The sequence below is a fragment of the Saccopteryx leptura genome, chromosome 10 (genome assembly GCF_036850995.1).
Source record: "Saccopteryx leptura isolate mSacLep1 chromosome 10, mSacLep1_pri_phased_curated, whole genome shotgun sequence".
Lineage (NCBI taxonomy): Eukaryota > Metazoa > Chordata > Mammalia > Chiroptera > Emballonuridae > Saccopteryx > Saccopteryx leptura.
Genome location: NC_089512.1, coordinates 62608613 through 62625911, shown reverse-complemented (window position 1 = coordinate 62625911; position 17299 = coordinate 62608613). Strand labels below are relative to the sequence as shown.

The 17299-nt window shown below is 37.6% G+C and overlaps 1 protein-coding gene across 2 annotated transcripts in view; it reads left to right on the top strand.

Annotated features, from left to right (window-relative positions):
- The window catches only part of DENND6A (DENN domain containing 6A), a 60147-nt gene extending 44286 nt beyond the window's left edge, over positions 1-15861 (top strand). For both annotated transcript variants that reach the window (XM_066350918.1, XM_066350919.1), the window contains 9 exons: positions 3638-3732; positions 8626-8691; positions 8786-8850; positions 9417-9506; positions 11250-11303; positions 11406-11515; positions 11711-11813; positions 13026-13100; positions 14261-15861. In XM_066350918.1, coding sequence (XP_066207015.1) covers positions 3638-3732; positions 8626-8691; positions 8786-8850; positions 9417-9506; positions 11250-11303; positions 11406-11515; positions 11711-11813; positions 13026-13100; positions 14261-14392 — 790 coding nt within the window. In that variant the 3' untranslated portion in view covers positions 14393-15861. The remainder of the gene's footprint in view (positions 1-3637; positions 3733-8625; positions 8692-8785; positions 8851-9416; positions 9507-11249; positions 11304-11405; positions 11516-11710; positions 11814-13025; positions 13101-14260) is intronic.
- The last annotated feature ends 1438 nt before the right edge of the window (positions 15862-17299 follow it).

Here is a 17299-nt window from a genome sequence, read left to right as displayed (position 1 = left end):
TCCTTCTGTGTCCAGTGTTTCTCCCGAGCTCGGCTGTCCCAGAAACACAGAAAGCAAGGATACTTCGTGAAACCTCTCTGTTGTCCTAGCAGGAAATTTACCATTTTAAGATCCACACAAATGATCCAGTTATGTTCCTCAGACTTCAGAAAGTCAAGGACAATTTTTATGTCATTATAATCTTCGTGCAGATGAGTTGAATAACCAATTGGAACTGCATAAACATTACCGTTATGTAGGAGAACACATTTCAGACTCCGTTTAGAGCTGTCAAGAAATAGCCGCCATTCTGTTGAACTGTAAGTGGTAACACCTAGCTGGCTGAGAAGACTACTGATATCATGACAGTAAACAAAGTGTTTGTCTTCGGGGAAAAAAGTCCACAAAAATTTGTTCACGCTTCCTGAAATGGGATACTTTAGCTGACCGGTGAAGTACATTCTTTTCTTGAAGCCTGGAGGCTAATAACTCAGCTGCTTTCTTTGATAGGCCCAAATCTCTTACTAAGTCATTCAATTTGGGTTGGCTAAACTGCTGAGGGGTTAATGACTGCTTGGCATCAGAAAAAGACCCTTCAGATTCTACAACCATTTCCTCATGCATCTTATCAAAATACACTTGATCACCATGTTCACTTTCTTCGTCCTTAGAAGAAATAAAACCATTGAAAACTGGAACCGGGAGTGTCTCAGAGTGTGGGATAGGTCATACTGCTGAAGGAATATTAGGATATGTGATCATGTGCCGTTTTTCTTGCCAATGCCCTTTGTATGGATCAGACAGAAATAACAGTCACTGCTGGTGTGGTCCTTAGGTTCACGCCAAACCATGGGAATACCAAAAGGCATTCCTTTGCGTTTTCTTTTGGTCCAGTCACGAAGCATTTCCTCACAATTATGACACACAATATGAGTAGCCCAATTCTTGTCTTGATCGCCAAGGGGAACTTGAAAATAGGCAATATATGCACATGTCACAAATGATGAAATATTGCGCCTTTGACATTGAAGTGTGTAACAGCCACATATATAACAGAAGGTGTCAGGACTATTCTTACATTTACGCCTACTTGAGGAAGCCATGATTCAATCTTAAAACAAAATAAGAGGGTGTTTTTATCAGATAATAAAATTTTACATTTAAAACCAACTACAATTATGTAAAAGTGATGTTTGTAAAACATTAATTGCCTTGTGGTTATGTTCAATCCAAGAGTTGTTGCCCTTTAACTCCAATTTAAAAACCAATGCATGCCATTAACTATAACAAAAAAATTAAAATTGCATAAAAACTAGAGCATGCATCAAAAAACGGATTTTAGAATGGGAATCAGCGATGCAGAAATATATAGAAACAGTTCTAAAACCTCATGCAACAGAAAATGAAAAAAAAAATTGTTCTCCAATGTTATTGGGAGCTATGTTGTCATTAATAGCCATCCAACTGTACTTTCAGTTGTCTTCTTTTCATACTTAAGAACTCTATGGCATCAGTAATCTCTTCTTGCTCTGTAACTTCTTTTTCCTTCTTCCTCTTTGTTGAATTAGCATATAAACAGGGTGATTCTTCCTAGTCTGTAAAAGGGGAAAAATTATCTTACCCTTTCACTTTTAGTTCCTGCTCTGTTACTCACCTTTTCATAGTTAAGTTTCTAGAAAAACAAAAATCTCCATTTACTGTCTCCATTCTTAGTTTCCTGGTTGCTTTTCAGTCCATTGCTGGTTATTTCTTCATCTCCACTGAAGTTATTCTTGCCAAAGTCAAGACTCATCTCAGTGCCTGACCCAGTGGGTGCATTATTGCTTCATTTTTTCTTTCTTGTAATATTTAAGCTGTTGACCTTGAAAATATTTTGACCCTTGATACCACTCTTATCTGGTTGTCTGATGGTGTATCTCACTCTCCTGTGCAGACTTCTTTCGGTGCCAACCCTGTCGATGTTGGTGTTCTCCAGTGTTATCTTCTGGGTTCTAATTTCAGACTGATGATTCTTTCAGTAAGCTTCTGTTAACACCTGTATACTGATGACTGAAGTTTATCTTCCTAGCCAAGATCTTTATAAGGTCCAGACCTATATATCTAGTTTTTATTTATTTTTTAAACCACATTGCTACCTGGACAGACATCTTTTTTTTTTTTTAATTTAATGTAGACAAATTTAATAGGGTGACATTGGTCAACTAGAGTACATAGATTTAGAGAAGACATCTCCATATCATTTGGACAGTTGATGTGTTGTATACCCATCACCTAAAGTCAAATCATCCTTCGTCACCTTATATTTGTCGCTCTTTATGCCCCTCCTCCCACCCCCCCGTCTTCCCCTTTCCTCTCCTCCTTGTAACCACTGCACTCTTATCTTTGTCCATAGTCTCAATTTTATATCCCACCTATGGAATCATACAGTTCTTAGCTTTTTCTGATTTATTTATTTCACTCAGTATAGTGTTATCAAGGCCCATCCATGTTGTCGTAAATGGTACTATGTCATCATTTCTTATGGCTGAGTAGTATTCCACAGTATATATGTACCACATCTTCTTTATCCAGTCCTCTTTTGGAGGGCATTTTGACTGTTTCCATGTCTTGGCCATTAGAACAGTGCTGCGATGAATATGGGGGTGCATGTGGACAGACATCTTAATGGCAAAACATGTTTAAACAATTCTTTTTTTGTTTCCTCTTTTTCTTCCCTAATCCCTGGCCTCTTACTATTTTCATGAATGGTACTGCTTTTTTCTTAGTTATCAAAACCTAATTTGTCATAAATTTCTAATTTGTCTTGGTATGGTGCACATCAGGTTTTACCAAATTCTGTCAATTCAACATTCTAAAATAGCTCTTAGAACATTTGTAATTTTCTCTCCAAAGCTCTCTTCCCAATCTCACTGTCCCTTTTTCATATTTGCTGTTGCTTTTTCCCAAATCTCTTCCCATTCTTGTAGGGTATCTTCTAAGTTTTTCCCAGGGAAACCTTTCTAATAAGTACATTTTTATTCATATGCCATTCCTCCACTCAGCTCTGTAGACCCTTTAATTTGCCTATAAGATAATATCTAAACTTCTTGACATATTAACTTGGGACTCAATGATCTGGCCAGCATCTTCCCAACTACTTTTTTTCCTATTTATTGTTTCTACTTTGTGCTCTAGGAATGCTAAATAAACTATTTGTAGTTCTACAAACAGACCATGATCTCACTTTAGTGCTTTGCACATACTATTTATTCTCCTGCATACCTTTATCACCCTATCCACTTGGCAAAGAACTCCTACTCATTTTTCATATCTTTGTGCAAATGTCATTTCTTTGATGAGGCCATCCTTAAATCCCCTGGTAGACGTAGTGTTTCCTTTGTAATTACTGTACATTTTATACCACCTTCACTATCTCATAATTATGCATCATGATTCGGTATATATACCCTTTAAACTGTGTACTTTTAGAAAGACTTTGTCTTTTTTTCTTTATATGCCTGGTTCTAAACATGGTGTCTGACATGTAGTATATATCTAATACATTGAATGAAGGAAAAGATTATCTGTTTATTGTTCACTCTAAAGAAATTGTAAACTATTCTTCACCGATGAAGCATTCATTTTTTTCTCCTTTTGTTTTTGTTTTGTTTTTATGTAGGCCCTCAGTGATATTAGGAGTAACCAATCCTTTTTTTGCGAAAACACTTCAGCACTGGCCACACATTATTCGAATAGGAGACCTTAAACCAGCAGGTAAAGTATAGGCTTGATGTTCTGCTTTTTAGTGTGTAATATAGCTGAGCAGGTTTATTTCTTCCCCTTTGTTTTCATTTTTTGGTTACTTTTTAATTGTGTTGAAAACCTTTAATTAAGTTATTTATTTATAGTTATAATTTTTAGAGAGAGACAGAAGAGACAGACAGATAGACATCAATTTGTTATTCTACTTATTCATTCCATCATTGGTTGATTCTTATATGTGCCCTGATCAGGATTGAACCCGCAACCTCAGCATGCCGGGACCATGCTCTAATCAACTGAGCTACCTGGCTAGGGCCTGATGGCAGCCTTCTTGAGGCAACCTGAATGAGGGCTTTTGGAAAGGAGCATAACTTCTCACTAAAATATACAGGTGTAACCCATCATTGTTCCTACCAAAATATGTACTTATATTTCATGTTTATAACAAATAATATCAAAATGAAATGTCAAAAATTTGAGCTACTTTTTATATATTAATAACTCAGTTAAAAGGATTTCCAACACTGCTTGAAAAACCTTATAGAAGCTTGAATTGTTGAACTTGGCATAAAATTCTCAGGTAGGTCTCAAAACAAGTGTTATATATTCCTGTGGTACTGATATTAAGTCAAATGTTTGTGCTTTCTTTGAGAAAAATAAGATATATATACCTTACTTTTGGTAGCTTTTTGGGTTTTTTTTGGTAGCTTTTTTAAATTTCAGTGGGAGGAGGGGAGATAGTGAGATCGAGTACCACATGCGCCCCGACGGGGATCCACCCAGCAACCCAAGCTGTCTTCAGTGCTGGGGCTGATGCTTGAACCAGTCAAGTTACTGGCTGCAGGAGGAGAAGAAGGACAGAAGAAAGAGAGGGAGCTGGAGAGAAGCAGATGGTTGCTTCTCTTGTATGCTCTGACCAAAAATTGAACCCAGGATGTCCATATACCGGTCTGATGCTTTATCTGCTGAGCCAATTGGCCAGGGCTGGTAGCTCTTTTTTTTTTTAACAAGAGAACATCCACTTTTATTTATTTATTTTCAATAAGTTTAAATCTTTAAGGAGTACAGCATTACATGGATTCTGTGTTCAATGGACTTAGCAAGAAAATTACTTATGAATTTGGCATAAACCATGCCACTGTTCTATGACCACTACTTACCTCTCCCTAGATCACTCGGTTTGCTGCCAGGAGTCACTATGTTGTTCTTTCCTTGTATACATAAGCACACCTCTTGCCTAGGTAAAACTCAGTTTCATTTCAAGCATAAACACCTTTAGGTTGAAGAAGCTCTAAGTTTCTTTGGTTTTAGAAAGCCCACTTATAGCTGGCAATAATGGCCTTAGACCACAAACTTCTAGACCAGTGGTCAGCAAACTCATTAGTCAACAGAGCCAAATATCAACAGTACAACGATTGAAATTTCTTTTGAGAGCCAAATTTTTTAAACTTAAACTATATATGTAGGTACATTCCTTATTGAGGTAGCATCCGCACGTGGTATTTTGTGGAAGAGCCACACTCAAAGGGCCAAAGAGCTGCATGTGGCTTGCGAGCCGCAGTTTACCGACCAGGGTTCTAGACACATTTCTTGTTTTAGAAGTCCTATGTCCAGCAGGCCTCCACAGGCTACAAGACGGTAGGAAGAGCCATGGTAGCTGTTTAAAAGTGTTTTTAAATGAATAAATGAACTCAGAGGTTGGAATTTTTGTTAACTTAGATTACAGTTTAATGGTACCTCTGACATTCACGGACATTATTAATTTTCCATTGAAATAATTGAGACTTGAGATACTGAAAATACTTTAAAATAGCTTTAAGTTGTGATACTTCTAAGACTTTTGGTATATACAGGCATATTTAAAACATTATTATTTTATAAGATATTCTTCTAGTATATACATAAATCTAAACAGATATTAGAGTCGGGATAACATTTTAAGTCATATTATTTACAAATATTAGACTCAATTTTATACTGAAATTCTTAGATGACTTGACTTAACTTAGCTATATGGTGAAAGGGTTCCCACTAATTTATTTAACATCTTATCATCTCATGGATTTTAAAAAGAAAGAAAACGATGTTTTTTTTCTTGTGATGAGAACTCTTGGGAATCTCTTTTAAGAACTTTTAAATATGCCACGTGGCAGTGCTAACTATAATCATCATGTTGTTCATTAGAGCCTTAGTACTTATCTTACGGCCGAAAGTTTGTACCTTTTGACCACCTGTATCCAATTCCCCCAACCTTCACCCCTTGCCTCTGGGAACCATAAAGATGTATTTAATTTTTGATAATTTTTTTCTTTTGTGGATTACCTCCCTACCCCCCTCATTGATTGGAAGAAAGATAGGGAGGGCGGGGGAGAGAGGGGAAGAAAGGGAAAGAGGAGCATCAACTTGTTCAACTTAGGTATTCCATTTAGTTGTGTACTCACTGATTGCTTCTCCTATGTGCCCTGACTGGGGATCAAACCAGCGACCTCAGTCCACTGGGATGATGTGTTATGCACTGAATCACTGGCCAGGGCTGGATTGGCCTTTGGATACTGTATCTAAGGATTTATTGCCTAACCAAAGGTCACAAAGAATTTCTCCTATGTTTTCTTCCAAAAATTGCATTGTGTTAGCACTTCCATTTAGGTCTGTGAACCACTTTGAGTTATTTTTTGTTATGATATGGGTTAAGGGTTTAAAATCATCTTTTTTTGCATAGTGAAACCCAGTTATCCTGGCACCGTTTATGAAAAGACTATCCTTTTTCCACTGACTTACATTGGTACCTCTGGAAAATCAGTTGGCCATAAACATAAGGGTTTATTTTGTACTCTTGTTTTTGTTGCATTAATTAGCCTATATGTCTTATCTTTACAGCAATGCAATGTCTTCATTATTGTAGTTTTATAATAAGTTTTGAAATCTAGAATTATAGCCTGATGTGTGGTGGCGCAGTGGATTAAGTGACAACTAGGAATGCTGAGGTCACCTGTTCGAATCCCTAGGCTTGCCTGGTTAAGGCACATATGAGAAGCAACTACTTTGAGTTGATGCTTCCCATTCCTCTTCTCATTCCCCCTCCCCCTCCCCTGCCCCTGCCCCTGCCCCTCCCCTCCCCCTCCCCCTCCCCTCCCCCTCCCCCTCTCCCAAGGGAAGGAAAGGAAGGAAAAAAGAAAGAAAGCCTATTATATTTTGTGCCTGTTATATTTTGTGTGTGTATGACACTTTGTGTTTATCTTGAGGTATTTTTCTGCTAGTGAGAAGGTAGGTTTAGATCAGGGGTCCCCAAACTTTTTACACAGGGGACCAGTTCACTGTCCCTCAGACTGTTGGAGGGCCGGACTATAAAACTATGAACAAATCCTTATGCACACTGCACATATCTTATTTTAAAGTAAAAAAATAAAACGGGAACAAATACAATATTTAAAATAAAGAACAAGTAAATTTAAATCAACAAACTGACCAGTATTTCAATGGGAACTATGCTCCTCTCACTGACCACGAATGAAAAAGGTGCCCCTTCCGGAAGTGCGGCAGGGGCGGGATAAATGGCCTCAGGGGGCCGCATGCGGCCCGTGGGCCGTAGTTTGGGGACCCCTGGTTTAGATTGTAGCTTCTCTAGACCTCAGGACTAGAACTACTACATATGCTTCAAGATTTGTTCACAGCAGCCCTGCTCAGGAATCTTGTCCATCTGAGCATCCACTATCACCACCTGGTGGCAGTATAAGTTTCTACAATGCAAAAGCAGAATTTTGGGCGATGTCAAAAAATACCTTTGAATGCTATCTGCATTTTAATATAGAAATTGCTTTGAATTCCATTTCTTCTTCTTTTTTTTTTTTTGCAAAACAGAGAGGGACTGATGGGGGCAGACAGGAAGGGAGAGAGATGAGAAGCATCAATTCTTTGGTGCGCTACCTTAGCTGTTCATTAATTACTTTCTCATATGTGCCTTGACGGGGGGCATGGGCTTCAGTAGACCGAGTGACCCCTTGCTCAAGCCAGTGACCTTGGGCTCAAGTCAGCGACCATGGGGTCATGTCCATGATCCCATGCTTAAGCCAGCGACCCCGTACTCAAGCTGGTGAACCTAGGCTCAAGCCGGATGAGCCTGGGCTCAAGCCAGTGACCTCAGTTTTGAACCTGTGTCTTCTATGTCATAGTCTGACACTCTTTCCACTTCACCATGGCCTGGTCAGGCAATTCCATTTACTTTTTTTTTTTTTTAGTGAGAGGAAGGGAGGTAGAGACAGACTCTTGCATGCACCCCCACCAGGATTCACCCGGCAAGCCCACTAGAGGGTGATGCTCCTTCATAACCTGTGGGGCCATCCTCAGCACCAGGGCCAACTCACTCAAAGCAATTGAGCCATGGCTGCGGGAGGAGAAGAGAGAGAGAGAGAAAGGGGAGGTGTAGGGAAGCAGATGGTCGCTTTTCCTGTGTGCCCTGACTGAGAATTGAACCCTGGACATCCACACGCTGGGCCGATACTCTACTGCTGAGCCATCTGATCAGGGCTCCATTTACTCTTAAAGGGTATTTTCTTTATATTAATACATACATTTTTAATTTTATGTATTTGGCACAAATATTTATCATTATAAGCTGAGTGACAAAAGGGGATATTTTAAGTAATGATAGATATTAATAAAAGATCAAGTACCCATTTCATATCATTTCCATAAGTTATTTCTGTAATGCTGTAATAATCCAGTATTCCTTTTATCCAGTTTTAAAGTACCAGTAATAAACACTTGAACATTAATTGATGTTAGGAAGACTACATTAGCTATAATATCCCTAAGTAATTAATTTAGTAGATTATTAATCTTATAAAATTTCAGGTTTGTAATGTGAAATTTGAATAATTCTAAGAATCTTTCTGATACTTCCTTCAGGTGAAATTCCTAAGCAGGTTAAAGTGAAAAAATTGAAGAACCTAAAGACTCTGGATTCTAAACCTGGTATTGACTTTTATTAATTTTATAATATATGCATATATGAATACTTGGTAAAAATAAAAAGCTTACTGTTTACTTTGTTTTCTTTATTTCTTAGGAGTTTATACTTCTTATAAGCCATATCTAAATAGAGATGAAGAGATCATAAAACAATTACAGAAGGTAATTATTTGCTCATGTTACGAATTTAAATTTTCTTAGATATGAAATACCCAGTTCAGGAATATGTGCTTTATGTTTAATAATGTGAAATGAGGTCTCTCTTTTGAACCAATGCTTCATAAAATCAAGAAACTACTGTAGCAGCAATTGTGGGCCTAAAATAGGGAGCTGCAGCTACAAACCAGTGCCAGTCTTCCTGAAGACTTGCAAGTTACAGTGAAAAGTAGACTCTTCCATGCGGTGGCTTAGCATCTAACAATAAGGGATAGTTAGAAATTTTTTTGGGAAATGTAAATAGTATTAATACTGCAGATATGAAATAAAGACAGATTTCATTGTGAACTGATATTTTTAAGTATGAAATTAATGTTTTATGTTTTTCTCAAGAATTTTTTTCGCAGTATATTGCATAATGAATTTCAAATTAAATTACTTCAGGGTAAAGTTTTAGGGTTTGTTTTATATCAGGTAATATATATTTAAGTAGCAGTTGAAATTCTATAAATATCCATTGTTATACATTCCCTAATACTAGAATATAGGTTCTTATTATTTCCTCTTTTAAGGGTGTACAACAGAAACGTCCTTCTGAGGCTCAAAGTGTTATTCTGCGACGCTATTTCTTGGAATTAACCCAAAGCTTCATCATTCCATTAGTAAGTTAACATACACGTTTTCTTACTTTAGTGATTTGTTGAAGGTTATATGAATGTTTTTCCATCCACCAGAACCTTATCTTAAGGTGTGTGTTTTGTTGCTGATGTATTTAGTGATTAAAAATGGAGCCCTTGCAAGAGACCAGGACTCTTTATTCTGTATTAACTGTGTAACTTTGGGAAGTCACTTTCTCTCTCTTACCCTCAATGTCTTTATCTGTAAAATGTGGCTGATTCTACTTTTCCTAAATAGTTTTCAGGGTTGTTGTGAATATCTTGCATGAGATAATTACAATAAAATGTTATATACTTACTGCATTTTGTACCTTACTAGGTTATCCTGTAACTTCTTTTTCTGATGTTATTTTCTTGAGCACAGTTTGATATGCTATCCATGATGATAGGGATCTTATTTGCTCATTATATTTTCCTCAGCCCAGTATTTGGTAGCACTTAGTAAATATTATTGGAATAAATAACTGAATAATAACAGTTATTCCATGAAATTCAGTGAAAATTATTAAAATACAAAGTGAAGCGTCATGGTATCAGGCAGTGCCATGATGTAGTCCTCATTTAGAGACTGGATCGGAGAGAGAGTCCAGGTAGTTATTAATGTAAAGTAATCTATCTGTGAATACTATATGGGGTAACCTGGAGATTTTTGTGGTTGTATTTTGGGAAGAAATATTCTTTCTTGGTCCATGGATGTCAATTTTACTCATTTCATTTAAATTTGTTTAAGAAAATGAACTTTCTACTTATCCTTTCGAAGCAGTAGGTTCCCAACAATACTTGCCAAATAGGATGGTTGCCAGGATTTAAAAATACTATACATTTAAAATGTTGAGTATATTCTCTGGAACATCATAATTCAATAAAGTTAATTATTATCATTAAAAATGTGTGCTCCCACCTGACCAGGTGATGGCGCAATGGATAGAGCGTCGGACTGGGACATGGAGGACCCAGGTTTGAAACCCCGAGGTCGCCAGCTTGAGCCCAAGGTCGCTGGCTTGAGCAAGGGGTCATTCAGTCTGCTGTAGCCCCCCAGTCAGCGTACATATGAAAAAGCAATCAATGAACAATGAAGAATTGATGCTTCTCTCCCTTCCTGTCTGTCTGTCTGTCCCTATCTATCCCTCTCTCTGTCTCTGTCACAAAAAAAAACAAACAAAAAAATGTACTCCTTGGATTGTCTAAGGTTTAGTTACATTTTTTTATTGGAAGTCTGACTTCTTAATTCAGTCTGAATTTAGCTTTATGATTGTGGGGAGTGATGGTGTTGTTGACATCCATTGAAAGACCATATAATGGCCTGACCAGGTGGTGGCGCAGTGGATAGAGCGTCGGACTGGGATGCAGAAGGACCCAGGTTCGAGACCCCGAGGTCACCAGCTTGAGCGCGGGCTCATCTGGCTTGAGCAAAGAGCTCACCAGCTTGGACCCAAGGTTGCTGGCTCCAGCAGGGGGTTACTCGGTCTGCTGAAGGCCCGCGGTCAAGGCACATGTGAGAAAGCAATCAATGAACAACTAAGAAGTCGCAACGCGCAACAAGAAACTGATGATTGATGCTTCTCATCTCTCTTCGTTCCTGTCTGTCTGTCCCTGTCTATCTCTGCCTCTGTTAAAAAAAAAAAAAAAAGAAGACCATATAATGAAAAACTTGGAAACCCATTGATTTTAAGAGAAGACTCCCTGGGTAAAACACCTAACTTGATTAACTTTTTGTCTTGGTTTTAGGAAAGATATGTGGCAAGTTTGATGCCTTTGCAGAAAAGTATTTCTCCATGGAAGGTATAAATATATTAAGTTAAATTCCTTTATGAGTCTCTATCTATAACTTATATGATCATATCTGTTTCTAATTTTTAAATGCAGTATGTCCTTTTTTTCTAGAGTCCACCCCAATTAAGACAGTTTCTTCCAGAAGAATTTATGAAAACACTTGAGAAAACAGGACCTCAATTGACCTCAAGAATAAAAGGCGACTGGATTGGGCTTTACCGGTTAGCCTTCTTTTTTTTACTCATCTGTAGAGCTTTATTTAAAACAACAACAACAACAAACTGGATTTAAACTTATATTCTTTTATTCAGAATTATTTTGTTTTACATTGTTCTTCAAGCCAAAGGTAGGAAATGTATTGACGAGAGGAAGTAAGTCATAATCATACTTTGCTTTTTTAAAATTTATTTTTATAGGCATTTTCTAAAATCTCCAAATTTTGATGGTTGGTTCAAGACCCGGCGAAAGGAAATGACCCAGAAATTGGAGGCACTCCATCTGGAAGCTCTTTGTGACGAGGTTAGAGAACAGCATGTTTATGTGATATAAACAACAGTTGGGAAAAAAAAAAGTTATCTGTAGAGGCTGGAAGGGTATCTATATCTTCTACTTTATAAATAGTAATAGCTCACTTTTCTAGATCATGTGCTATATGCCAAGGACTGTGTAGGTGCTCTATATGGATAGTATCTTTTAATTTTCACAACAATTCGTTGATGTAGGTATGTTATGATCTGGTTTATGGGATACCTGAAGATTGTATGTTAAGTGACTTGCTTCAGATCACATAACTGCTAAGTAAGGAGCCTACAGTGAGCTAGAGCCAACTTGCATTGAATCATAAGAGCTGACTGTATATCTCTTCCTTGCTTTGCATTCAGTGATCTCAGGTCAGTAGTTTGAAACCAGCTACAGTGAGAGTATTACACCACAGAAATTAGAAAGTAGAGACTTTCTCTGGTTGTTAGATATCTTCCAGCACACCACTGCATAGTCAGGATTTAAATTCAAGCAGTCTAACTCTAGATTTTTTCCAGCGTGCCTCATTAACCTTTTCCATTTACTATTAACAATTTTTTCCTGTATTTGGGCTAACTTTATATTCTTTGTTACCAGACTATTTAAAATTGAGTGAAAATATATAAAAAGGATAGTCTCATTTTCATTTGTATTTAGCTTGAGGTGGGCTAACCTCAGTGTTAACTTTGTAATCATAAACTCACAGTGTTTGTGATTTTTAAGAGAAGGAATATGATGAAGACAACCACAAATAAGTCCAAGAAGAGCTTATTTGAAGATGCAGAGTTTACATCCTGTATCATACTCGTGTTCCCAGTTACCTTCATTTGTTAGCCAGTGCTCCTTATAAAATAACTCAGTGGGGGTAGGGGTTAGTGTTGTACTTTGAGTTGCAGTTTTGTTTTTCATGATTGATCTAAAAGGGCTACCTCAGAAAGGAAGTTCTTACATTTAATTTTACTGCCAGATACTTGACAATTGTTCTGACTAATGTTGAAAATTATCTAAGTAACATTGTTAGAATATCATGTACAGAATTATTTCTGTACTGTCATGCTATATTTGGGTTAAATACCCTGTTCTCTTTTTCCTTACTGTCCTTCTCAGTGGTTTTATCTATTGAAATTATTTGAAAAAAATAATAAATAAATAAATAATGTTTGAAAATGGTTTTGAGTACTTAACTGATTTGGAATTTGATTATTTTTCTAGGACTTACTTCTCTGGACCCAGAAACACACAGAAGTAGAAACAGTAGACCTTGTATTGAAGTTAAAAAGTAAATTGGTATGTAGCCAAAGCAAGCCAAAGATCTGTGACAGTATTTTCTTCACATCTGATGTGATAGTCCATGATGTATCACAGATGTAACCTTTTTAAATGAGAGGACTTGAGATTGGTCAGTTGATGGTAGATCTGCGTGGAAAATAGTCACTCAAGCAGATCATAATGATGCCTTATTATTTTTTAAATATTTACCTGGAGTCTAATGAGCTCTACAAAATCATTGTCACTTATATTTAATACCACCATGGGCCCTGGCCGGTTGGCTCAGCGGTAGAGCATCGGCCTGGCGTGCGGGGGACCCGGGTTCGATTCCCGGCCAGGGCACATAGGAGAAGCGCCCATTTGCTTCTCCACCCCCCCCTCCTTCCTCTCTGTCTCTCTCTTCCCCTCCCGCAGCCAAGGCTCCATTGGAGCAAAGATGGCCTGGGCGCTGGGGATGGCTCCTTGGCCTCTGCCCCAGGCGCTAGAGTGGCTCTGGTCTCGGCAGAGCGACGCCCCTGAGGGGCAGAGCATCGCCCCCTGGTGGGCAGAGCATCGCCCCTGGTGGGCGTGCCGGGGGGGATCCCGGTCGGGCACATGCGGGAGTCTGTCTGACTGTCTCTCCCCGTTTCCAGCTTCAGAAAAATACAAAAAAAAAAAAAAAAAAATACCACCATGGTATCGGTTAAGTATTATCAATTTACACAGAAGTCTTTTACTGAGCTCAAAGTTTCCAAATCATTAGACCTTTAAAAATGCTTATTTAGCTTGACCAGGAGGTGGCGCAGTGGATAGAGTGTCGGACTGGGATGCGGAGGACCCAGGTTCGAGACCCCGAGGTCGCCAGCTTGAGCGCGGGCTCTTCTGGTTTGAGCAAAGCTCACCAGCTTGGACCCGAGGTCGCTGGCTTGAGCAAGGGGTTACTCAGTCTGCTGTAGCCCCACGGTCAAGGCACATATGAGAAATCAATCAATGAACAACTAAGGTGTCGCAACGAAAAACTAATGATTGATGCTTCTCATCTCTCTTCGTTCCTGTTTGTCCCTATCTATCCCTCTTTCTGACTTTCTCTCTGTCTCTGTAAAAAAAATAAAAATAAAATAAATAATGCTTATTTAGAAATACAGTGTATTAATAGACTCAGAGAATAATTTAAATGCTTCTAAATGTTTCTTGTGTAGTTGCAGGCTGATCGAGAGCATTTACCTGTGAAACCCGAAACTGTGGAAAAGTTACGGACACACATAGACACAATTATCTTAGCATTGCCAGAGGACCTACAAGGCATACTGCTCAAAACGGGCATGACATGATATTTGCCAGGATTTTCCAGCCAAAATGGACTGTGGTGCATCATGAAGCATACTGACATTTCAACTGGACGCACAAAGGAGATCTCCTGGAGTAGAAAATAGCCGTAAATGCTAGCTAGCTCCAGGGTGGAAAGACTATACTGACTTTTTTAGTGCATTATTTTTAAAAATGGTTATCTGTGGTGGTTCCACTTTAATATTGAAACACCGAAAGGCATTTTTATATTTTTAATCATGTTCTAAAGTGCTCTTATGAGAGACCTGTGGGGCCATCAGTATAAGTGATTCCAAACTGCAGTGCTGGCATTGCAGATATTTTTTTAAATTGGTGCTTTTTTGCCCAATCATGTTAAAACTCAGGGGGATATAAAAATAACATTCACACTGGCTGTCTTCTTAAGAAGGAAAAGGATGAACTGACTGTAGTTAGAAGTAATTATTGCTCTTGTAGTGCCTTCCATTTTCCTACATATTTCACGAAGCCCAGCTGCTGGTCTTGAAACTTTTTCTTGATTATGATATGTAATATATGAGGCATACTTTTGCATAATAGTTGCTTAAAAACAGTATGTTTCTTATCTCCCATCATGTTTATTAGCAGTGGCATGGTATTTTTTTTTTCAATTGTCATGTAGGTTGCATTTCATTATTTTCAATACCATTTTCAAATTTAATCTTACTAGTTTTTCCAAAGGCAAGAAGGCATCTAATATTAATTATGGAAGAGTTAATTTCTTCTTACCCTTTACTAATTCATTTCTGTTTAAGTTAATTAGCTTGGATGTTTTTCAAAGTCATTTTAATTATAAACCTCATCAGCTATTTTTAAAACTGAACTATTCTTATTTTAAAAGCATTCATAAACCTTTTATGTGATAATCATTTGAGTGGTTGTAAGATTTATTTTGAGCATTATTTGTTTGGTAGAGTTTTTTCTTCCCAAATTAATGTTTCTCAGAACACTTTCTCTACTGTTGTTTGACATGGGAACTTTTGCCTGAATCACTGTTGTAGCTAGTTTTTTGTTGTTATTTGTTTCTGTTTTGTTTTGTTTATACTACCTTGCCAAAAATAGAAAATTGTGGCTTGGTTTACTCTACCAAAGTTGTTTGGTTTGTGTTTGAAAAGGAGTGTCCTACAGAAGCCACTATTTAAAACAGGCACACATGACATAGCACATATGTAAATAGCTGCATCTTGAATTACCCTCTCAGTAACCAAATTTAGTTGTATGTGTTTGTAAAAGAAATGGTTTCAGAAGCTATCCTTTTCTGTTAATATAACTTTTAAGGGCACTTCCGACCCTGAAAAGGCTCCTTGTATTTGTAACTGTGGTCTTATACCCAAATGTGCCCCTTTCTCATGGATACATTCTCTTATAGCATACCTCAAAGTCAGAGAGAGAATATGGCATTTGAGAGAAATTATTTGCTTCAGATCACATGAGTTATTTTGTGAAACAACAGTTATCCTTATGGAAAAGGGGCAATTACTTTTAAATTGCTGAAATATTTCATACCTTTCTGGGCAACCTTATTTAGGTATAAATGGTCATATTATTTTTCAAAAGGTATATTTTAATAATCTTACAATTTATATGTAGTTTGTGACTATAATTTTAAAGTATTATAGCAAGAATATTTTAAATTATGCCACTATAGGATGTATCATTTCAAGTTTATTTTACATAGCTAAAGAGTATCAAAGGATGCCAATTAGCATAATGATTATCTTTATGTTTACTGTATTCAACTAAAACCTGACAAATGTTGAAAACTCTATCATACTTAACCTGGTTTATCTATTAATTTCAAATTATTTGTAAAAATGATTTAAAATTGCATTGGGAACCTGAGAGAGACTGAGTGGTAATTTAAGTTTTCTGTGTGATTTTCAGAGTTGTCTACCCCCCTTTTTTTCAGGAGATATTGTTAAGATCTAAAGTCTGCCATTTTATGTTTATCTCCACCAGCATCAGAAGAAATCACTGCTTTCAGGGTGTTGTATAATGCCTAGTGCCTTCTGTTTTCAGTGAAAAGGGTTTTGTGAAGGCATTGATGGTCATTACTGAAAACTGAATTAAAGGCCTTTGATTTTAAAACACTTGAATATCTTGTCTTATTTCTGTTAAGTTGGAATGCTTTAAAAATACACAGTAGGCCCTGGCTAGTTGGCTCAGTTGATTGAGCATTGGCCCAGCATTTTTATTTTGTTAGAGCATCCCAAATTTAATCCCCAGTCAGGGCACATAGGAGAAGTGACCATCTGCTTCTCTTCCCCTCCCTCTTCCCCTTCTCTCCCTCTTCCCCTTCTCTCCCTCTTCCCTTTGTCTCCTTCTTCCCATTGTCTCCCTCTTCCCCTTCTCTCCCTCTTCCCTTTGTCTCCTTCTTCCCATTGTCTCCCTCTTCCCCTTCTCTCCCTCTTCCCTTACAGCCAGTGGCTCGATTGGTTCAAGCCTTGGCCTCAGGTGCTGAGGATAGCTCAGTTGATTCAAGCATTAGCCCCAGATGAGGGTTACCAGGTGACTCATGGTTGGGCATATGCAGGAGTCTGTCTCTCTACCTGCCCTCCTCTCACTTAAAAAAAAAAAAGGCACAGTAAGTGAAACTTGTGCATTATGAGAGTCCTTTTACTTCCTAACTTTTTTTTTAATTCAAATGAAAACTTTCTTTTCTTTACTACACTATGAATAGGTGACTAGTCCGGTTTAATAACAGACTGATCAAGTAAGTGATCTCATATTTTTTGTAGCAATGTATTGATTATGAAAATGTCCTGATGAAAATGTTTTAGCTTAATAACTAGGCGTTCTTAGACTGTCCTTTGCTTGTTACCTTTTCTCTTTAACTTTAAATCTCAAATTACTTTTATTCTTTTTCCTTCCTAAAAGTAGCTAGTATATAATAC